Here is a 19,741-nt window from a genome sequence, read left to right as displayed (position 1 = left end):
GCGAAATTAGCGTCGAAAGCAGTAGGAGCTAGGACAGCTGACGAGAAGGAAGACGAGAAAATCTTTTCCGAGTGAAAAGATTCTTTGTGAGGCGAGAGGGGGACGGTCCAGAGCTCGAACTAAGTTCCCGTCTTTGGCCTTCGCCCTCTTCTCTGCGAAAGAATCGACTGAGAGAATTGTTGAGATCATCGATACATACAACTGAGCAGAAGAGATGCGAGAGAAGAGCAGCAAATTGTAGAGCAGGAGAAGGAAACGAGGCACGAAAAGAAGAACGAAATAGCAGTACAACGACGAGAGCAAATCAAAACAACCGCAAGAGTCCCAGCTCACATGCCCTCCATAAAGCTATCGACTCCCAGCCCCGAGTACTCCTCCTCTGCTGGCAGCTCCTCCAGCCCATCGAGCAAACTCTTCTGACTGACGGGTCCTCCCGAAAACGATTCCTCGGCTTTCCTCCTGGCAGAAGCGGCGGCGTCCTCCTCTCCCGTCGAGATCTTGAACAGATCGAGGACTTGGTCGGTTCCCATCGATTCGAGACCTGAGTTCTGCTGGTTGACGATCGAGTTGGCGATGTTGAGCTTGAAGCGTTGGAGTCTGAGAAGAAAGAAGCGAACGAAAAGGAAGGTTAGTCACTGAGATCGAGAGAGACGGAAGGAAAAGAAAGACGAGAGAAAAGACGCGTCGAGAGACTCACCCCATAATCTTCTCCTCGAGCGTTCCCTTCGTGATCAGCCTGTAGACGTTGACGACCTTCTTCTGACCCAGTCGGTGAGCTCGATCCATAGCTTGCAGATCCTTCATCGGGTTCCAGTCGTGCTCGACGAAGATGACCGTATCGGCTCCGGTGAGGTTGAGTCCGAGACCTCCAACCTGCGTCGTGAGAAGGAGGACGTCGATGCTGGGATCCGAGTTGAAGGTTTGGACGACTCCGTGTCGTTTCGAAGGATCCGTCGAACCGTCCATCCTCATGTAGGAGATAGAGGGCATGTGGGATCGGAAGAGGTCGTTCTCGATGACGTCGAGCATCGTCTTGAGTTGACAGAAGATGAGAACTCGATGTTGAGGGACGGCGGAGAGGGAGAGGTCGTCGACTTCCGTTGGGGTTGAGGATTCCGAGCTTCCGATTCCACAGTCGAGGAGGATTTGCCTAGGAAGAGAGCACAGAGGGTGAGAAGGGGGGAGGTCAGTTATCGATCAAAGTTGAGCAAAAAACGGAAGGGGAAAGAAGGAAGGAAAAGACGCGTCGAGTCGAACTCACTTGAGAGCCATCAACTTCGGAGCGTTCTCGAGATCTCGAATCGAGTTGGGACCAGCCGATCCTCCAGCTTTCTTGACCTTCGCAACGATCGACTTGTACTCCGAATCCTTCGCGACGAGGCAAGGATGGTTGCAGAGTTTTCGAAGGTACTGCAGCGACTGGAAGACGTGAGTCTGTCCCTTCCCTCCCCCGTCGCTCTTGACGACCTCTCCGACGTCGTCGACGGCTCCCGAGTGCGAGAAGTCGTCGTAGAGCTGCTTCTGGACGTCCGAGAGGTCGCAGTAGTAGTCCTGGATGATTTTGGGAGGGAGGTCGCTGAGGACGTCTTCTTTGAGTCGACGAAGGAGGAAGGGGAGGACCTGCTTGTGGAGAGCTTCGAGAGCGAGAGCGGCTAGAAAGGTAAGAAAGAGAGAAGTGAAGTCAGTCTACGTTCCGAGATACTCAAAGGATCGAAAGGGAAGAAAGGAAAGAAACGGCGTCGACTCACATGCTTCCCTCTCCCTCGCAGTCGCCTTCCCGTCACGAACGGCTGTGATGGGCTTCCCGAACCTCTCGTTGAACGACCTTTCGGTTCCGAGGAATCCAGGCATGAGGAAGTCGAAGAGACTCCAGAGCTCGAGGACGTTGTTCTGGATCGGAGTACCGGAGAGGATGAGACGATGGTTCGCTCGAAGGAGCTTGACGGCTTTGGTAAGTTTCGTCTTCCCGTTCTTGATGACGTGACCTTCGTCGAGGATGCAGTAGTTCCAGTTGATGGTTCCGAGGAAGTCGACGTCGTTCCTGACCATCTCGTAGGAAGTGATGACGACGTCGAAGGAGGTGAGGGAAGGTTGAAGGAGACTCCGTTGCTTGAGGGATCCGACGTAGACGACTGGACGAAGGTTTTCGGTGAACTTGAGGATCTCGTAGTACCAGTGGCCGGTGAGGGTGGGAGGGCAGACGATGATGGAGGGGAGATGAACCGAGTCGGGGGATCCGGTAGCCTTGAACCTCTCGGCTCGTTCGTGATGCTTTCCGGCGAGGATGCAGAGCGATTGAAGACTCTTTCCCAGTCCCATGTCTGAAATGCGGAAAGAAAGAAAGGGCAAGTGCGTCAGTGATGAGCTTTGCCGGGGAAAATAACGAAGCGTCGAAACGAAGCAGGACGAGGCGACTCACCGTCGCAGAGGATCCCGTGAAGCTGATACTTGGCGAGAAAGGCGAGCCAGTTGATTCCGTCCTGCTGGTACTTCCTGAGCTCAGCCTTGATAGGAACGGGAATCTCGTACTGGTCGACCTTGGTTCCGTCGAGGAGTTGGTTGAGGAACTGTCGCTCTCCAGCTCGTTTCTCGAGCATCTCGGGGGAGAATCCTGGTGGGTCGGGGATTCCGGCCTAGGAAAGCCAACGAAGGAGAAGGTCAGAAAGGGTCGGAGGCAGGATGAGAGATTCGTGGAGAAGAGGACGAGGAACTGACCTCGAGAGGAACCATCTTGACGAGGGATGCGAAGGTGCTCGTCGCCAGCAGTCGAACGTCATCGTCGGGATCGCTCATCCTTCCAAGAATCGGAACGATCATGAAGAGAACGTAGGGGAGAGCTTTGACGTCGAGGATCCGAACGATTTCTGCGAGAAGAAAGTTCAGAGAGTCAGTAAACGCTGGAGAGAGAAAAAAAGGAGGAGGGGTAGACCCACGAGAAACGACTTCTACCGCTCCTTGACGTTTGGCGACCGTCGGATCTCCGAGGAAAGGCAGGACCGACTCGACGACGTTCTTCATTCCTTCGACCGTGGCGACGTCGCAGATGGCGGAGACGGCTCTCGAAGCAGCTTGACGAACGACCGAGAACTTGGATTGGAGAGCGACGAGGATGAAGGGGAAGAGGTTGGTGATCTGGGGATGAAGGGAGGGATGAAGATGGGTGACGACTGTGGAGAGAGTGGTGAAGGTGTCTACGGTCTCCTGCCCTAGTTGATCCGAGAGTGAGAGCTTCGAATCGGCGTCGGTGGAGTCGACTGCGAAGAGAAAGAAGAAGGAGGAAGGTCAGCGACTCGAAGGAAGAGAAGGATCAAGCAATCAACTCACCAGCAAACGTCTCCGTCAAGACCGAAGTCATACAACTCCACAGCTTCGGCACCTCGACGAACAGCCTCTCTCCAAACCTCTCCGCAAGCTGAGCAAGAGCGAGCTGAGCTCCTCTACTCGTGATCCTCGACTGAACGACCTCCTCCGAATCGACGACGGGAACCTCCTTCGGCCGACCATCCTTCGTCGACATCGAGGAAGCTGCAGACTGCTCCTGAAGAGTGAGGATCCCGTCGAGGAGAGCCTTGGAGTTGGCGAAGATGGGAGTCTTGCTCGAGTCTTGGCAGATGAAGGTCGAGAGGTTCTTGATGATCTTGTCGGTCGGGTTGGATTTGACGGGGGAGGTTGGAGAGGAGCAGAAGGCGACGAAGGAGGAGACCGAGTGGGCGAAGCGACGTTGGAAATCGAGATTTTCTTCGAACTGAGAGAAGAAGGGAACAAGATGAGAAGGAGTCAGCGTTGGTGAAGACGAGAAGGGGAAGAGGGTCGCGACGCACCTTGACTCCATTCATGATGCTCCTGATGACCGGATTCAACTTCGCAGGCATCACCCTCAACGCAATCACTGCCGACGCCACCGCTGCCGAAACCTGTCGATCGTGCTTTTCCTTCATCGAGAGGTAGTACCCAATCGACGAGACGATCTTCATCTGCCTCTCCCTCAGCCCAGGAAGCACTCCCTTCGCCGTCGTCTTAGGAAGTCTCTGAACGAGAGCCTCGAACGTCGGTCCAGCAACTTGACCTGCTATCTCGACGGAGAAGAGGTCGGCTGGGGGTCCCGAAGCGTCGAGGGAGGAAGGGAGGGTCGGAACGACGTTGGCTGGGACTTTGCCCTCCGAAACGAAAGCGGCGAGGAGGTTCTGGCATTCCGAGTGGGCTTGACTGAGGATGATGAGCATTTCGTAGTAGGCTGAGGGAGTTCGTCCTTCCAGCATGACGATGAGGTTGGTGGCGAGGAGTTGGGCGTGAGGGTTGGTTTCGGGGAGAGGTGTGAGGAGGTTGGACGAGGAGGGAGTGGAAGCGTCGACTGCCTTGGCCCATTCTTCGACGAGGACGGAGGCGAGGATGATCTGGTGGGCGGAGGTGGAGCCGAGGTAGTCGTTCATGAACTGGGTGAACTCTCCTTGGAAGACCTGGGATTGAAAAGAGGAAGAAAATGGGTCAGCTTGATCGTTCGTTCGAGACGCGTCTCTCCGATTCGACTCACCTGAGAAGCCGTATCGACGAGTAAGAGTGAAAAGACCTGAGCTACTACCAGCCGACACTTGATGACCTCCTCGACCGACGTTAGCGAGAGATCCTGAGCCATCATGTTCTTGTCGACGTTGTGCGAAATCGACTGAGCGTCTCCCGTCCTTCCCGTCTTCCCAACCTTCGTCGACGTGACCTGAGCCTTGAGGAAGAGATTCGAATCGAGGGCCACTCCGGGAGGGGACATAGCCAGCGAGAGCCATTCTCCGATGAAGGGCTTGACAGCGTCGTCGAAGAACCGGGCTGCATCCTCCGACGAAAGAGACGTCCTGATCTTGTCGATGGCTGCTCTCCACGTTCGAACCGTCGCTTCCCGAATCTCGAGTCGTTCCTCGACGAGGATGTTCTGGAAGAGGAATCGGAAGAGACGAGAGTCGATCCAGCCGATGGATTGGATGGAGGGTGTGGTGAGGAAGAGGTGAAGAGCGTTTGGAACGGCGAGTCGGACGTTGGTGATGGTGTGACGGAAGAAGGGGAAGAGACGAGGGACGAGATCGACGAGGGACAAAGGACCGGTTTTGAGGAGGTCGATACACTGAGGGAAGGCGATGAGTTTACCTGAGAGGAGAGGGAAGGGAGTCAGGACTCGGACACTCCTCTCGACGTCGAGCAACCGTCAACTCACCGAGAAGATCCATGACTCCACCCGTACTACTCCCAAGCTCGTCTCCTCCCTCCGAGAGAGCATCCCAAAGAACAGCGACGACTCGAGCAAGCTCCTCCGGAAGACGAGTGGCGAGGTAGGTTGCGACGGGAAGAAGGCAAGCTGCCGAAACCGAACGGACGTCGTCGTCTGCGTCTCCAAGTCTGAGAACGAGAAGCAAGCTCAGACAAATTCGAAGAGAGATGCGGGAGAGATCCGAAAACTCACCCAAGAACAGCCGCGTCCACCACATCCTTCAAAATATCACCCTTCGACTCTCCTTCCTCCATCTTCACATCCCCTCCCGCCGCCTTCCCGCCTTCCACCAAATCCCCTCTCACAGCCACCTCAAACTTCAAACCCAGCAGCCCAGCATGTCTCACCTCCCAAGCGTATCCCAACGACTTCCCTGCTGCTCCTCCTCCTTCCACTCCGTTCTTCGACAACCAACTCTGCCCAACCATCCCAACCAACACTCGATGCACCTCTCCCACTCCAGTCGAAGACATGTGCTTCATGACGGCAGCCAGAGTCTGGGAAGCTGTTTCTCGTACGGGAGCGACGACGACGTCCGAGTTGTAGTCTCCGAAACGATCGAGGGCGAGGAGGGTGAGGAGGGATTGGGCGAGGAGCAGGAGGGAGTGGGAGGAGAACTGGGAGTTGAGGAGGGTTGGGTAGCCGACTGAAGACACCAAAGAAAACCAGTCCGTCAGACTTCCTTTGTCCTTCGAGAATCGAGGCCAAGACGAGACGACGAAAGAAAGGACTCACCAACCATCCCCATCGCCTTCCCCTGACTCTTGAGCAAATCCCTTAACCCCAACGCTGCTCCATGTCGAATCTCCCACGAAGGACTGAACAACCCAACCTGCAGAACCTCCACGACTCTCTCCCAAGGCCAACGTTCCCTTCCTGCTTCGTCGCGTTCGACGACGAGAGCTTTTCCCCACTGAACTTTGCCTTCTCCGTCGACGGCTCCTCCTGAAGCGGCTGAGGCGGCGGCGTTGGCTGCTGCTTTGGCTTGAGGATCGATGATGACGGGTGCGGAGAGAGGATTGGAGGAGGAGGAGGAGAAGGGGTCGGCGAGGGGAGGAGTGGAAGTTGAAGAGGTCGTTGCGACGGGAGGAGGAGGCGCGTCGAGTCGAGGTCTGGACGAGTTCGAAGAGGAACGAAACAAGTCAGCTTCTCTTCTCTCCTCGATCAGATATAGGAAATCAAATCTACTTACTTCGTAGCCACAGGAACCGCCGCTCCAAAGGAAGGCGAAGGTCCAGCACCACCTCCTCCTCCCATCTTCCTCTTCCTCTTCAAAGCGTTCACCTGCCTCGCACTCAACCCAGCAAACTCCCCTTCCTCCAACTCCTTCCTCTTCTCCTCTTCCAACCTCTCCTTCTCGGCTCGTTTCAAAGCGAGTTTACTGGGGGCTTTGCCTTTGCCCTTGTCGACGACGAGCGTTGAGGTTGTCGAAGACGAAGGCTCCTCCAACGAAGGCGAAGCGGTTCCCTCCTCCATCTTGACCTCCTCTGACGCGTCACTAGACTGAAGCTGCGAGTCCCCTCCCAGCTCCTCCTTGACCAACTCTCCAAAGCCCATATCCATCCCTCCTCCCGCGGGTCCTCCTCCGATCCCTAAGCGCTTCATCACCTCCCTCTTGCCCGCTTCAATCTCCTCGTGCGTCGTAGGAACAGCAGGAGGAGCGAATTCCTTCCCTGAGGAAGCGAGGAGTTTGGGTCTCGAAGGGAGGAGGAGAGAAGGGAGGTCGAAGGGCGGTGGAGGGAGGGGAGGAGAAGGCGTGGTTGTTGAGTCCGAGGAAGAAGAAGAGGGAGGAGTCCAGATAGGGATAGAGCGTGAGATTTCAGAGATGGCGAGAGAGGCGGCTGAGCGGGTGTCGTAGGATTTAGAGCGGAGGTGGGGGAGGATCTGGACGGAGGCGACGCGACGAGAGGAGAAGGAAGGGAAGGAGGAAGGAGAGGAGGGTGAGCTTCGGCGCGTTCTTTCGATCTTCGTCTCGTTCCCTCCCTTGCATCCTCCGAAAGCAAGATATTCGCTCTTCACACTATGCACTCTCACTCCCTACTAAAAAGATAGACCTTTGAACTCACCCTTCCAACGAGACTCATCACCTCCTTCCACTCCTCCTCCTGATCCAACCCAACTCCCAATCCACTCGTCTCCTCTCCCTCCTCTTCTCCCTCCCCATTGTTCTCCCCCTTCACCACTCTCTCAGCAGAAGGCCCTCCGAAAACCTTCCTCGCTACCTCTCCGAGTTGTTTCGCGGCGGTGCTCTTGATCTGTTGGGTCGAGCCTGTTTCGAGGAGGAGGATCAGACGATCCAGTCTAAGAGCGAGCGAACGCACAAGGAGTTAGTAGATTTGGGAGGGTTGAGAAGAGAGGAGCGAGGGAGCGTACCGAGTAGACATAAGAGATGAGATTGAGAAGGAAGGGAAGGAGGAGAGGAAGGTGAGCTTTGGAGTTTCGAGCGAAGGAAAGACAAAACGGGGTTTATAAGGGGGCAAGTTCAGGGAGTTGGAAGGGTCGTAACCAAGGCGAGGAAAACCTTCGCGCAAGAGATTTCTGCAAAGGACAAGACTTTGCTTTTGCTCTGCACTGAGAGATGACGTTTTCTTGTAAAAATCTGGAAAGAAGGACGCTCGAGGAAAAAGAGTTTGGTCGGTAACCAACCGACGCGTCCCTCCTCTCTTTCTCCTCCCCTCTCCCTGCCTCAAATTTTAAACTTCCGCACCTTCCTGCTCACAAAACTCTCTCTCAACATCACTCTCATTGCCCATTGAAAAAATATCGCATCTATTTTCGCACTCCGATGACGCTCGACCCTGCTTGCTCCTTCTCCCTCCTCCTCCTCCTGCCCTTTTTTTCTCCCCAACCGCTCTCACCCTCTCCCAAAACTCACTCTACTCGCAATCCCACGTCAAGCTATGTCCCCTTCCACTCCCACTACCAACACTCCCACGAACAGATCCGTAGTTGAAAGCGTGCAGCCTCAAGCTGGAAGGAACGTCATGAGTGAGCTCACCCTCTTCGACTTTCCCTCCTCCCTTCTCTCTTCCTCCTTCCTATCTTTCGTTCTGTTACTTTCAAAGAAGCATAACCCGCTAACGCATGTTGTTGATTTCGCTGGAATAGACTCCAAGCAGACTCCAACGGAGGAGAGCCAGGGAACGAAAGCTCAGAAGGAGGAGGTGCTGAGGTTGCGAGGGGGTTGCCCTGGAGTGAGTCGACTTTTGGACGTCTTCTTTTCGTTTTGGGTTCGGTTTGGGAGCAGTTGGGTGTCGCTGGATTGGAAGTGGCAAGGAGGGGCGAGGCTGGAAGCAAAGGGGAGGAGCTGGAGATGCGAGAGAGAGAGAGAGAGAGAGGAAGGGGAGGGGAGGGGAACGAGCTCAGCTCAAGAGGAGAGAGGAAGGAGCAGCACTCGTCGAAGACTCGCTTCTAGGAGTGAAAGGTTGAGATCTACGAGCTCGTTGGAGACTGGGTTCACTCATCACCTCCGTTTCGAGGGAGAGAAACATTGAAGAGGCCGTCTGAAGAGCCATGTTGACTGACCTCGTCCAACTCCCTCCCTCCCTCCTGAAATAGCACCTCTGCGGTCTTCCCATCTTGCGTGAGTCTCTCTTTCTCGTTCTCTCTGTTTCGAGAGTCGTACTGACTATGTTTACGCTCGTTTGGGTTGGTATCAGCTTGCCGTTGTGGTGAGTCTCTTCGGTCACCTCGCTCAGTGAGGTTCATGACGAGGGCTGAACCTCTCTCTTTTTTTCTTTTCCTGCTTCGCAGATATCTGCATCATCCCGTTCGTCCAGTTCAGGCCCTTCCCTGTGTAATTTCGGACGCGACGAACTGAACTGCCTTTGCTCTCTTTTTGCTCTCGTCCAGCTGTTGCTGCTAGACGAACGCGCTCGGTGGTTGGTTTGCGTCGCGCTCGCAGCTCCTCTTTCATTTCTCCCTTTCATTTCCCTCTCGCTTTTGCTACTATACCCTACTTAGTCCCTTACTGTATCCCAATACACGAACTTTCTCTTTCTTCATTCAGCTTCAACGAAAAAAGAAAAGAAAAACGGCGACACCCTCATCCTCTCCTCTCCTCTTGTTCTCGAAACCGTCCCAACCGTCATCCTCCCCTCTCCTCTCCTTCCTCCTCTTCTTCATTCTACACAACCCCCACCCCGCTCTTCTCCTCCTCGCTACTCTCCTTAGCGTACCCACAACATCTTCTAGCAGCAGCAGGACAGGACTCCTCCCTCTTCAAAGAAGCAAAGAAAGAAAGAAGGAAACGAAGCCAAGGACAACCAACCCCCTTCAACCCTCAAGCCTCCCTCCTTCCCTACCTCACCTCAACCCATCCACTGTCTCTCTATATACTTTCAAAGAGTACGTTCTACATCCTCTCAGTTTGTCACTTCTTCGCTTTGTATACACGCTAACCCCCGTTTGTTCGTTCGTTTCGTTCAGTGCTCTCCTCCTCCTCCTCCTTCCTCCTCCCAGCTCTCGTTTCCCTCCTCTCCCTCGTTTCATCCACCAACGCTCAGTTGGATCTTACGTGAGCCTTTTAACCCTCTTCTTATGCATTGAAAAGGCTGGGGAGGGGGAGCAGGAGCGGTGGTTTTGTCCCGTCTTCGACCGACCGAGCGCTGACCCTCCCTCGCTTTGGTTGGGATTGTATGTGCTTTGTTCTAGATCAACGCACAATGTGACTTCGTTGGAAGGGATGTGGTCCACTGGTTCGGGAGCGGTTACAACTGGAATGGTGAGTCTGCGTCTGTCTGTGAGCTTGAGTGGGAAGGAGGAGGGAGAGGGGGCGGGCGTTGTTGAGGTTGGGATCGAAGGGGACAAATTGAGGAGAGGGTGTGGTGGGACGCTGAGTGGTGAAGTGGGAGAGCCTTGGGCGGTACGGGAGGAAGAGAAGAGACAAGAGAGACGCGGGAAGGAGGGAGCTCAGGAAGGAGGGAAGGGAAGGAGAGCAGGAGAGAGGGGCTTCGGTCGTTCTCGCTCTAGGTCCTTTTTCTTCTCCTTTAAGAGCTGATTGCAGAGACGTGCTGGCAAGCTTTCAGCAGCGAGCTCTGGAACGGGATTCGCTCGGATCTGGGGGGTGGGAGAGAGCACGGTCGAGGAGTGGAAGGTCAACCGCGGGAGGGCTGGAAGGGAAGGAGGGTTGAACGAAGGAACAGCTTCAGGCCCATCCCTCGTTCCTTTTTGGCTTTTTCTCCGCGACGGGGACTCCTAGCAGATGCTGGGGTCTGTAGTTTTGCTTTTGATACCCACCACCATTACCACCACACCTTCCGGTTTCTGCCCTCGCATCGAAGCTCAACGAAACCGAAGCTGACTCTCCCTTCCCTTCCTTTGCTCGATCAAATCAGGGCTTCGTATCTCCTCTGAACTACTCGTTCACCTACCCAGCTACGACAGGAATGGCCTACTCTTTGTGAGTTTCTTTCGCTCTAGTCGATCCGGGGAGGGCAAGGGAGTAGGAAGAGGAGGTCACCGCGTGTCTTCAGCTTGTTTTGCTGACCTCGTTTCCCTCCGTTCTTGGCTGTGTTCAGCACCGGCGATGGATTCTTTGAGGAGTCCGCCTACCGATTCGTCTCCAATGGTGCGTCTCTCCCTCCTCTTTTTCGAGAACAAAAAGAACGAAGTTCAGCTTCCCTTGGCTCCTTCGTTTCCTGACGTCGCTTCCCTTTTCGTCGTCTCTCCTTCCTCAAGCCTCCCTCCCCAACTGCATCCAAGCCGTCGTCTACTGGCAGCACGGAACCTACACCCTCGAGTCCAACGGATCCATCGTTCTTACTCCCTTCTCGGCCGATGGAAGGATTCAGGTCCAGGATCCTTGTGCGGCTGTCACCAACATCATCACCCTTTACGATCAGACTGTTCGTCCTTTCCTCCCTCGTCCACCTTCCACTCCTCGAGGAGAACAACCAGAAGACTGATCGTTGTGTTTGGTTCGAATAGGTCCTCTACGCTGGTTGGGGAATCCAGGTCGACAACGTTCTCGCTCTCAACGCTCTTCAACTCACTCGGTTCGATGGCGCCGCTATGCCTCCTCTCTACCTGAGGAAGAAGCCTGGAGACATGTTGCCTACTGTGCAGCTTACTGGGTACGGAAGTGGTGCCAACGTGAGTTTTGATTCTCGTTCAACGGACTCCCGTTCTTTTTCGCTCGAGACACGCGCTCGTTCTTTCGTTCGCTTCTCGTACTGACTCCTTTCTTCCTTCTTTTTTCCCCTCCTTCTTTGTTTCTGGTCACACAGGACTCCGACCTCGCTCGTCGATCCATCGATACCGGAGGATTCTCCCTCCTCAAGAGGTCGGCAGCCGCTCAGACCGTCTCGACCAGATCGGCGTTGGTCCTCGGAGCCTCCGTCGTTGGGCTTGTCGTCTTTGGAGTGTCGCTTTAAACAGTCTTTCGGCTCGAGCTCGTTGAGTTGAGGAGAAGGCATCTTGTGGTGTTCGGCGTCGTTTCGGTCTCATCTCGTCCTCGTCCTCCCTTACCTACTCCTCTCCCTTCTTTCCCTCCCCTCTTATCTCTTCTCACCTCTCTTTCTTCCTACATCTCTTGACCTTTCTCCTCCACACACACACACATACTCTACTGCCTTTGCATCTCTCCCTCCCTCCCTCTTTTTCGCCCATTCACGCTATACCCACCTCCCTCCTTGCCTCTCCCTCTTTCCCTCCTCCCCTCCTCTGCCTTTACTCACCTATACCCCTCCTCTACTCTACTCCTGCCCCCGTCCTTTCTTCTTGCATTTTCTACAACTTCTCTCATTCGTTTTGAAGTTCTTCCCTCTCCATCAGCCGATACGCGTCGTCGTTACTTTCGTTTTTCTCTAGACACAAACCCTACGGACTTTTATCTTCCTTTCTTTCCTTCTATTTCTTTTCTTCGGATCGGATTTCCTCATGTTACTCTTTTTTGTCCTGCCTCGATTGTTTGAAAGGAGTGGGAAGGACGATGAGAAGGTGAGAGGAGAGGAAGAGCGAGGACGCGTTGCTCTTTCGAGTGGAAAGGAGCTTCGTGCATGGATGGTTGGGTTGCGTTCAATGGGGAATGGGCTACTGGAGCGGAGAAGGGTCTATCGGGCGGTGAAGAAGAACAGCACGTTTAAGAGAAGGCAGAGAACGAAGGAAGAAAAGGGTCGGATCGACGCGTCGACCTTTCGACTCACTTGGAAAGAGACGTCGCCCTGACCCATAGTCATCTTGGAGTCGGTAGGGCGATTGGTGAAGGCTGTTCGAACAACTCGTGAAGTCTGCGAAAGGATCCTGAAGGAACGACCGACGCATTTTCTCCTTTCCTTTCCCTTCCCTCGCTCCAGTCTCCACGTTCGGACGCCTCGAGGTTCTTGACCTTTCAGCTAACCCCAACACATTGATTTCAGATTGAACTGATCATCTTCATCCACTCCGAGCTCCCAGCAGCCCAAACCTCTTCGCAACACCCGCTCCCACCGCCAACCCAACGACAAACCCGCCGACCATTCCCACCCAACCTGCCTCTCTCCACTCCCCAACCTTCTTCTCCAATCCAGCCCTCGTAGGACTCTTCCTCCCACTAACCTCCTGGAAACTCTTCACCTCTCCCTTCTCCCAACCCTCCAACACCTTCGCCATCATCTCCTCGTCCATCTCCGCAAACTCGTCCAACGTCCACAGATCGCATACCTCGATCATCCAAGCCATTCTCCTCTTCCCCACCGCTCCTCCTGCTTCAGGTACGATCTCCCTCAGCTTGGATCTCAGTTGCCCGACGCGAGTGATGGCGTTCTCGACGTTGGGAGGCAAAGAGGCTTCGATTCGTTTCCGAACGAGAGCGGCGATTCGAGGACCTCGGCCTGACGTGGAGACCATGATTTGAAGAGGACCTCGACGGACTTGAGAGCCGAAGTAGAAGTCGCAGGAAGGAGGGAGATCGGCGGCGTTGACGGGAGTGTGGAGCGTTCGACAGAGGGAGGCGATGTGAAGGGAGAGGGTGACGTTGGGGATCGCGGTGAGGACGAGGTCGAAGTCTGGTAGAAAAGGGAAGGATTGGGAGACATAGCAGAGGTCAGTAAGATGTTCAAAAGCCAAATTCGAGACGCGAAACATAGCAGGAGGGCAGCAAGAGCTCAAAGCAGACGGAACGGTCGAGCTCAACGATTCCCTCTCCTTCCCCTCCTCTCCCAAACTAAGAAAACCAACACTCACCTCCCAAACCTGGCTCATCCTCTTCGGCAACCCAAACCCTATCCTTCCAGATGATCTCTCCTCCTCCTTCAGCCCTCTTCTCTCCTTCGATCCTCCATAGGACCTCGTCCGAGAGACCCTCCCTCGGGGCGATCAAGGTGACCTTTGCTCCTGCTTCAAGAAGGTACTGCAAGCGACCTGTTGCGACTCCTCCTCCTCCTACGAGAAGGACCGGTCGGTTGAGGAGTCGCCAAGCTAGAACAAGATCGATGAAAAAGGTCGAGAAGGAAGGTCAGAGAGCTGGAGGGAGAGGGAGGGATCGATGGAGGAGCGAGGAAGGAGACTGAGAGCTTACCGAGCATGAGCGACGTTCCAGCTTGGATAGGCTCGAAGGGAGAGTCAGAGGAGGTAGAAGCGACGGCATCGACACGAGAAGACATGGTTGTAGAGGTGCTGATGGTTGGAGGGGGAAAGGGAGAGAAGGAGGAGGGACGAGATCGATTTCGAGGTTGAGCTCGGAGTTTGTCTCCGACTACATCGGCCTCCTCCCTTCCCTCTTCTTCTTTCTTGGACTTCTTCTCTCGTAGCATCGAGTAAGGACTGGTTCATATCGGTTCATGCGAGTAAAATCTTGTTCTGGGTTGTAGGGACGCTCGAACGGAAGACGAAAGCTGACGTTTTCCGCTCTCCTGTCCTTCCTCTCTTCCCTTCTTCTCCATCTCCCTACTTCTGCAGCTCAGCACCCTCTGCGAGATCCAAACGACGCTCTCAGATCGAAAGGTTATGGTTAAGCTCGGCAACATGGCAACGGTGAGCTTTTCTCGATGCCTTCAAGAGCCTGGAACGGAAGGAGGAATGGAAACGTCCGAGCTCACTTTCCCTCCTCCCTTTCTTTCTCCTTTCAGAGACGACTTCGCTCCTCCTCTGTTCGTCTGCATCTTCCTTGGGAGGTCCTCCTCGGAGTGTGCCAGCAGTCGGACGAATCCACCTTCAAGAACCTCTGCCTCGTCTCCCTCGGGATGCTCGAACTCGCTGGACCTGTCTTGTACGAGGACGTCGAGATCAGAACTCTGCAGCAACTCTACTCCTTCTTCATCACCGTGAGCAGCATTTCTGGACCACCGTAGAAGCCATGAGCGAACTTTTGTTCTAGAAGCTGTTGATCTGACCGTCCTCCTTCGTCTCTCTCTCTCTCTCTCTAGCCCTCCCTCGTCCCAACCGCGTCGCGACTTCGTCCTTCCCTCGGTCTCTCACGCCTTCAGACACTTCGTATTCGGATCGAATCTTCTCAGAAAGACCTCATCGAGTCCTTCATCCCTCTCTCCACTTGGAACCTCCCACATCGTCGCCTCCAACAGGACTCAAAGTTCCGTATTCGTTTGCTCTCCTTCACCGGCCCTCGTGCTCTCCCTCTCCGCAACCTCATGGAGAACGAGATACTCCCACGAATTCGAACCAATCTCTCGATCTACACCTGCCCATTCCCATCTACTCCGGTCTCCTCGCAGTTGATGCACTACGAAGTTGCGTCGCGTCAAGTTGATCGAAACAGTCGAGTCGACCGGACGATTCAAATTCCGCTATTTCTCGGTTCCGTTATGTTACCGATTGTGCAGACTAAGTTCACAAAGCTCAAGCCGGCTGCCGCGTTTCTGGAGTTTGTGGTGAGGCTGGATTTGCGATTAGTCCTCGTTGAGCAGAATTGGGAAGGACGATGTGGAAGCGACGACGAGGGCGATGATGGAGCACGAGGAGTTCTGGTCTAGTGCGACTTTGTTGGAGATGGGGTAACTGGTCAAGTACGAGGAGGTCGGAAAGGTCGTCAAGGATATGGTGGAGAGGCTGAGCTCGGAGAGAAGGAGTCGATGTCGCGTCGTTCGATCCTGAGCGAGCTGTTTTGTGCTTTCGTTTTTTCTTCTTCTTCGTCAGTTTACAATAGTATCTAGGTTTTCTAAACAGTCGTCATCCAATTTCGTTAAACTTTTGACTTCTATCGACCCTACTTCGAACTCTCATCGCGTCGCCAACTTTCCAGACCATCCTCTCCTCTGTAGTCTGCGTCGAAGAAGGAGGGAAAATGGGAACGGCATAGACTCCTAGAACCGGGCATGATACGCCTACGAACTGAGAAAAAACAAGGATGGAGGAGAGGAGTCAGAGTCATGAGCGAAGGACGAGGGCGAGGGATTCGAGAGTCGAGCGCGTTCGAAAACAGCACAGGAGAGACAGAACTGCAAACGAACCCCATCGACCTCTTTGGAACGTGTTGCATTAAGCAGCCGGTACGGGAAAGTAGGGTGACGTGTTCCAGCTGAAGAGACGTTGGGCATCTGAGTGGGAAGAACGACGCGTCGAGCACGAGTCAGTTTTGGTTCCTCTCCCGGCTCGAACCGATTCAGCTGAGCTTCTTGGGAAAAGATCCATCGAAAGAGCCTATCTGGAACGAGAATTTGGGACGAGAAGATGTCGAGGAAGAAGGGACAGAAACGAGACGAACCGTACATCTCCCACATCTCCCAACGACTTCCAGTCCCCATCCTTCACTCTCAACACCATCTGCACCCGCACCAACCCCAACTCCTCAACCGTCTTCCTCGAAAGCCTCCGTTCCTTCAGGCATCTCCACCACCACATTCGGACGAAACCTCTGGATCGCTCCCTCGACGTCGAAAGGCAAAGGGTTCTCGGCGTAGTTTGATAGACTGAGAGCGAGCTCCTTAAGCGTTTGAAGAGTGAGGACATGGAGAGGGTAGATGTCGGCGAAGGCCTGTGGCACGCGTCGACGAAGTGAGTGGTTCAAAAAGGAGGGGACGAGCGGGCGAGACGCGTCGAACGAGTCGTGAACGAGGAGAAAGCACTGGAGGAAGCTGAACTCACCGTAAAACATCCATCAGGACCCTTCTTCCTGCTCGCTCTCAGCTCTCTGGACTTGAAGACCATCCTGACAGGTCTCTTGAAGAATTCGGAGAGAACGATGGAGGAGGGATGGGTCGAAGGAGGGGAAGATCCGGAGAGGTGTATCGACCAGAGATTGAGCTTGTCGTGACTGAGATCGAGTCAAGCAGGCCGAATAATCCAAAGAGTGAACTTCAGAGCTTCAGCTAAAATCGAGAAGAGCAATCGACGTCAAGAGAGGGAGAACGAAGGCGTCGATGCTCACCTTCCTCTGATTCGTCCCTCCCTCTCTGTTCAAGAGCTCCTCAGAAGGTTTCGCAGGTCGTGCATCGGCCAATTTCAGCTTGATCGAACGGTCACCTCAAAGGAGGGGCGTAAACGAAGATCTGGAAGAGTTCGAAAGTTGAGCTTCGTCGAGTCCATCTCCTCCCTTCCTCTCAACGACCACCACCACTCGCCACCTCTTCTTCTCTTCTCGTCTCTTCTCCTTGGAGTCAAAATCCTGACCTCGCTTGATACAAGATAGCGTTAAGAACGCCCTTGGATACAGGTGAGTTGAGAGAGAAGGGCGAGAGTGAACGAAAGGAAACGAACGAAGCTGACTTCTCCTTCCTCCTTCCTCCTTCAGCTCTCGCTTCCTTTCCCGCCATGTCCGAGCATATATCACCCAAAATCCCGTCAGCTCAGCCCCCAATCTCTCTTTTCCGTATCTTCCTTGAAGCTGAATCCCTTCTCTTTGTCCCCTCGTTCAGGTCGATGGAACCCTTCCTCCTCCCTCGCCACTCGGACGACCACCCTCTTCCTCCCAGTTCCACCTCGAGAAAAACTTCCACCTCAACCGTCGCTGCTGGAGACTTACCTCTCGCTTCCTCGTCTTCTTCCTCGTCTGTTCTCCCTCACCTTTCTGCTAGAATCGACCTCGATCCCGACGCGATTGATGACCTCCTCCCTCAAACAGACCAACCCCAAGCTTCAACCGATATAGACGTCCCTGCGACGACATCTACGACTGTTGGGAAGACTGGAGGGAAGAGGTGGAGGGAGGACGACGACGAGGCTGAGAACTGTTGTATCTGCCTCCAGGAGGTCAAGGACAGGACGGTTATGGTGAGCTCCTTCTCCGCTCCTTCTCTCCTTCTCCTGTCTTCGTTTCGTTCTCGCTTTCCTCGAGCTCACCTTTCATTCCCTGTTTTTGTACTTAGGTCGGCTGTGGTCACGACAACTTCTGCTTCTCGTGCTTATGCGTCTGGACAGGTTCGTTCTCTCGTCTCTCTTCACTTCCTTGGTTGGACCGAGCTCACCTCCGTCCCTTCTCCTTCTCCACCTTCAGATCAATCTCGAAAGGTCCGTCTCTCCCCCTGCTTCTTGCATCTACTCTTTCTATACTCAACCTCGTCTTTACGCGATTCGTTTCCTCACACAGTGCCCTCTCTGTTCCCATCCCATCGGTCCTTACCTCCTCCACAACCTCTGGACCCCTCCTCCATTCCTCAAGGTGCGTCTCTCTCGTCCCATCACCTCCTTCTTTCGTTCTTTCCCCCCTGACTCTTTTCCTGTTTGCTATCCGCAGTTCTTCCTCCCACCCCTAGCAAGCAAACCCTCTCTCGCCCACCCTCAGAACCCTCGTCTCCCTCCTCCAACGACTCGTCGTGCAGTCCCGCGACGACCCGTTCCAGCGGAGGGAGAAGGGAGCATCGAGCAGATGGAAGATGAATTCGAGAGAACCGTGGAGAGGAGGAGAGAGTTGTACAGGTGGGGCTTGTTGGTCAAGGTGAGTGTCGGCTTTGGTTCTGAGAGGAACAGAAGGACGGGAGGGAGAGGGAGAAGGGTTAGCAAGGAAAGAGAGATGCTGACTTTTTTTCGCTGGGTTTGATTGGTTTCGGTGATCTTAGCACGTGGCTTCGAACAATGTGACGAGGTACAGACCTGTTCCTACACCTCAGGCCTTTGCTGCCAACCCGTACGTCTCTTCCTCTCTTCACAACTTCGCGTCGTCTCGAACTTCTCGAGAGGGATGAGGGAACGAGGAGCTGACCTGTCAATCGCCTCGCTGGTTTGAATCGGATTTATGCAGGGACATGATCAGCAAAGCGACCATCTGGATGAGGAGGGAGTTTCGTGTTTGGTCGGGAGTGGATGTCGAGGTGAGTCTTCTGCTCTTCCCGTTCTTTCTTCGTCGCGTCGCTTTCGTCCGTTTCGCCTCGTTCGACGATCCAGTTGCGTCTTCGCCTGCGAGACGGAAGAGTGGAAAGCCCGGGTGATGAACGACAAGAGCCACGACGAGCTTCGAACCGAACGAAAAGGAACGAATGAAACCGAACGAACGAAACCAACGCGCTGACTCCCTTCTTCTTTCACTTCACTTCGTTCGCCTCCCAGTTCATGCTCACCTACACCCTCTCCCTCATGAAATCCATCGACATCCGGTCGGAACCCGCCGTCCGACTCCTCGCCGAGTTCCTCGACATTAGGAGGGAGGACGAGAGGAGGAACGCCGAACAGTTTGCTCATGGTGAGTCTCTCGTTCTTTCCCTCCTCCTTCCTTTCCCTCTTGCTTGATTCGTTGCTCGAACTAACGACGAAACTTCACTTCCCCTTTCTCGCAGAACTCTACTCCTTCCTCCGCTCCCCGTTCCGAGATCTAGCGCTCTACGACGCGTCCGTTCAAGTACGTTTCCTTCCCCTTCCGTCTCTCCCTCTCTCCCTAACTCACCTCTTCCCTTCTTCTCTGCTCGCTCAAATCGCAGTACGACCCCATTCCCTCCTCCGCCACTCTCCGTCGACATCAGGAAGAACTCAACCTCTCTCCTCGATTCCGACGAGAAAACCATCATCTCTCCTCTCGCCCTTCTTCCAACCAAAACACACGGCCTCGTCCTCCACCTCTCTCCCCTTCACGCTACGCTTCCAACAGCCACCACCCGCTCCCGTCGGGACGGAGGATGAATCGATCTCCCTCGCCGAAACGACCGAGGAGGGACGTGGACGAGGAGGACGAGAGGAGGGACAGGGAGAGGAGGGAGAGGAGGCGAGCTTCGGGTGGTGGTGAGAGGAGGGAGAGGGACCGACCGAGATCGCTGCTGGCAGTTGATGGAGCTGTGGCTGCTGCGTTGGCTGGGGATGACGAGGGAGGAGGAGGGTTGGGTGAGGCGATGGGAGTGGAGAGGAGTTTGGGGAGGGTTAGTGTTGAGAGTGATGGAGAGGAGGACGAGGAGAGGGCGGTTAAGGAGGAGGTGGTGGACGAGTTGGAGGTTGGAGAGATGGAGAGGGGCAGGAGTAGGAGTAGGAGCGGGAGCGGGGAGAGGGAGGGAGAGGGAGAGAAGGAGCGAGACGCGTCGATGTCGGATCGGTCGAGATCAAGATCGAGGAGTAGGATTAGGAGCAAGAGTCACGACAGTCGGAGCGAGAGGAGTAGAAGCTGGAATGGGAGTCGGGGTGGAAGTCGAAGCA

The 19,741-nt window shown here is 54.6% G+C and overlaps 7 protein-coding genes across 7 annotated transcripts; 4 read left to right on the top strand and 3 right to left on the bottom strand.

Annotated features, from left to right (window-relative positions):
- Positions 1 to 178: 178 nt before the first annotated feature.
- MOT1 (DNA-binding ATPase) lies at positions 179 to 7,731 on the bottom strand. Its single transcript, XM_076637897.1, has 16 exons — positions 7,628 to 7,731; positions 7,321 to 7,555; positions 6,447 to 7,138; positions 5,990 to 6,366; positions 5,447 to 5,900; positions 5,201 to 5,382; positions 4,532 to 5,133; positions 3,822 to 4,457; positions 3,325 to 3,745; positions 2,934 to 3,254; positions 2,716 to 2,864; positions 2,420 to 2,633; positions 1,749 to 2,321; positions 1,262 to 1,652; positions 698 to 1,150; positions 179 to 597 (listed from the first exon to the last, which is right to left on the bottom strand). The coding sequence occupies exons 1-16, from the start codon at positions 7,636 to 7,638 to the stop codon at positions 330 to 332; spliced, it is 5,979 nt and encodes a 1,992-aa protein (XP_076496094.1). The 5' UTR covers positions 7,639 to 7,731; the 3' UTR covers positions 179 to 329.
- Positions 7,732 to 7,904: 173 nt separating this feature from the next.
- Positions 7,905 to 8,829, top strand: BDY24DRAFT_82236 (uncharacterized protein). The gene is made up of 2 exons (XM_076645170.1): positions 7,905 to 8,242; positions 8,363 to 8,829. Exons 1-2 carry the CDS (start codon positions 8,155 to 8,157, stop codon positions 8,746 to 8,748), a joined length of 474 nt encoding a protein of 157 aa, XP_076496093.1. The 5' UTR covers positions 7,905 to 8,154; the 3' UTR covers positions 8,749 to 8,829.
- A 685-nt stretch (positions 8,830 to 9,514) lies between these two features.
- On the top strand, positions 9,515 to 11,881 carry ROT1 (Rot1p). Its single transcript, XM_076645169.1, has 8 exons — positions 9,515 to 9,601; positions 9,683 to 9,770; positions 9,908 to 9,977; positions 10,591 to 10,655; positions 10,774 to 10,823; positions 10,934 to 11,100; positions 11,183 to 11,347; positions 11,482 to 11,881. Coding segments are annotated over exons 1-8 (753 nt in total). The 5' UTR covers positions 9,515 to 9,600; the 3' UTR covers positions 11,629 to 11,881.
- A 725-nt stretch (positions 11,882 to 12,606) lies between these two features.
- Positions 12,607 to 13,852, bottom strand: MET8 (bifunctional precorrin-2 dehydrogenase/sirohydrochlorin ferrochelatase MET8). Its single transcript, XM_076640820.1, has 3 exons — positions 13,752 to 13,852; positions 13,418 to 13,651; positions 12,607 to 13,239 (listed from the first exon to the last, which is right to left on the bottom strand). Exons 1-3 carry the CDS (start codon positions 13,834 to 13,836, stop codon positions 12,629 to 12,631), a joined length of 930 nt encoding a protein of 309 aa, XP_076496091.1. The 5' UTR covers positions 13,837 to 13,852; the 3' UTR covers positions 12,607 to 12,628.
- A 532-nt stretch (positions 13,853 to 14,384) lies between these two features.
- BDY24DRAFT_391611 (uncharacterized protein) lies at positions 14,385 to 15,360 on the top strand. The gene is made up of 2 exons (XM_076640819.1): positions 14,385 to 14,496; positions 14,599 to 15,360. Exons 1-2 carry the CDS (start codon positions 14,416 to 14,418, stop codon positions 15,160 to 15,162), a joined length of 645 nt encoding a protein of 214 aa, XP_076496090.1. The 5' UTR covers positions 14,385 to 14,415; the 3' UTR covers positions 15,163 to 15,360.
- A 617-nt stretch (positions 15,361 to 15,977) lies between these two features.
- On the bottom strand, positions 15,978 to 16,336 carry BDY24DRAFT_415870 (uncharacterized protein; the record flags this gene model as incomplete). Its single annotated transcript, XM_076643509.1, has 2 exons — positions 15,978 to 16,163; positions 16,274 to 16,336. 2 exons carry the CDS (start codon positions 16,334 to 16,336, stop codon positions 15,978 to 15,980), a joined length of 249 nt encoding a protein of 82 aa, XP_076496089.1.
- Positions 16,337 to 17,047: 711 nt separating this feature from the next.
- On the top strand, positions 17,048 to 19,340 carry BDY24DRAFT_341304 (uncharacterized protein; the record flags this gene model as incomplete). The annotated part of the gene is made up of 9 exons (XM_076637437.1): positions 17,048 to 17,398; positions 17,494 to 17,545; positions 17,622 to 17,635; positions 17,715 to 17,786; positions 17,862 to 18,062; positions 18,184 to 18,251; positions 18,366 to 18,435; positions 18,671 to 18,803; positions 18,898 to 19,340. The coding sequence occupies 9 exons, from the start codon at positions 17,048 to 17,050 to the stop codon at positions 19,338 to 19,340; spliced, it is 1,404 nt and encodes a 467-aa protein (XP_076496088.1).
- Between the last annotated feature and the right edge of the window lie 401 nt (positions 19,341 to 19,741).

The sequence above is a fragment of the Mrakia frigida genome (assembly GCF_051309035.1).
Source record: "Mrakia frigida strain ATCC 22029 unplaced genomic scaffold BDY24scaffold_18, whole genome shotgun sequence".
NCBI lineage: Eukaryota > Fungi > Basidiomycota > Tremellomycetes > Cystofilobasidiales > Mrakiaceae > Mrakia > Mrakia frigida.
This window is presented reverse-complemented; position numbering and strand designations above follow the sequence as displayed.

Coding starts and splice junctions, on each gene's coding strand:
- ROT1 (XM_076645169.1), top strand. Junction 9,978..10,590: donor GAGCGGTTACAACTGGAATG/GTGAGTCTGCGT, acceptor CGATCAAATCAG/GGCTTCGTATCTCCTCTGAA. Junction 11,101..11,182: donor TCACCCTTTACGATCAGACT/GTTCGTCCTTTC, acceptor TGGTTCGAATAG/GTCCTCTACGCTGGTTGGGG.
- MOT1 (XM_076637897.1), bottom strand. Junction 2,322..2,419: donor TCACGGGATCCTCTGCGACG/GTGAGTCGCCTC, acceptor TCCGCATTTCAG/ACATGGGACTGGGAAAGAGT. Junction 1,653..1,748: donor TGCGAGGGAGAGGGAAGCAT/GTGAGTCGACGC, acceptor TTACCTTTCTAG/CCGCTCTCGCTCTCGAAGCT.
- BDY24DRAFT_82236 (XM_076645170.1), top strand. CDS start 8,155: ATGTCCCCTTCCACTCCCACTACCAACACTCCCACGAACAGATCCGTA. Junction 8,243..8,362: donor AGCTGGAAGGAACGTCATGA/GTGAGCTCACCC, acceptor TCGCTGGAATAG/ACTCCAAGCAGACTCCAACG.
- BDY24DRAFT_391611 (XM_076640819.1), top strand. CDS start 14,416: ATGCTCGAACTCGCTGGACCTGTCTTGTACGAGGACGTCGAGATCAGA. Junction 14,497..14,598: donor TCTACTCCTTCTTCATCACC/GTGAGCAGCATT, acceptor CTCTCTCTCTAG/CCCTCCCTCGTCCCAACCGC.
- MET8 (XM_076640820.1), bottom strand. CDS start 13,836: ATGTCTTCTCGTGTCGATGCCGTCGCTTCTACCTCCTCTGACTCTCCC. Junction 13,652..13,751: donor TGGAACGTCGCTCATGCTCG/GTAAGCTCTCAG, acceptor ATCTTGTTCTAG/CTTGGCGACTCCTCAACCGA. Junction 13,240..13,417: donor GGATGAGCCAGGTTTGGGAG/GTGAGTGTTGGT, acceptor CTTTTCTACCAG/ACTTCGACCTCGTCCTCACC.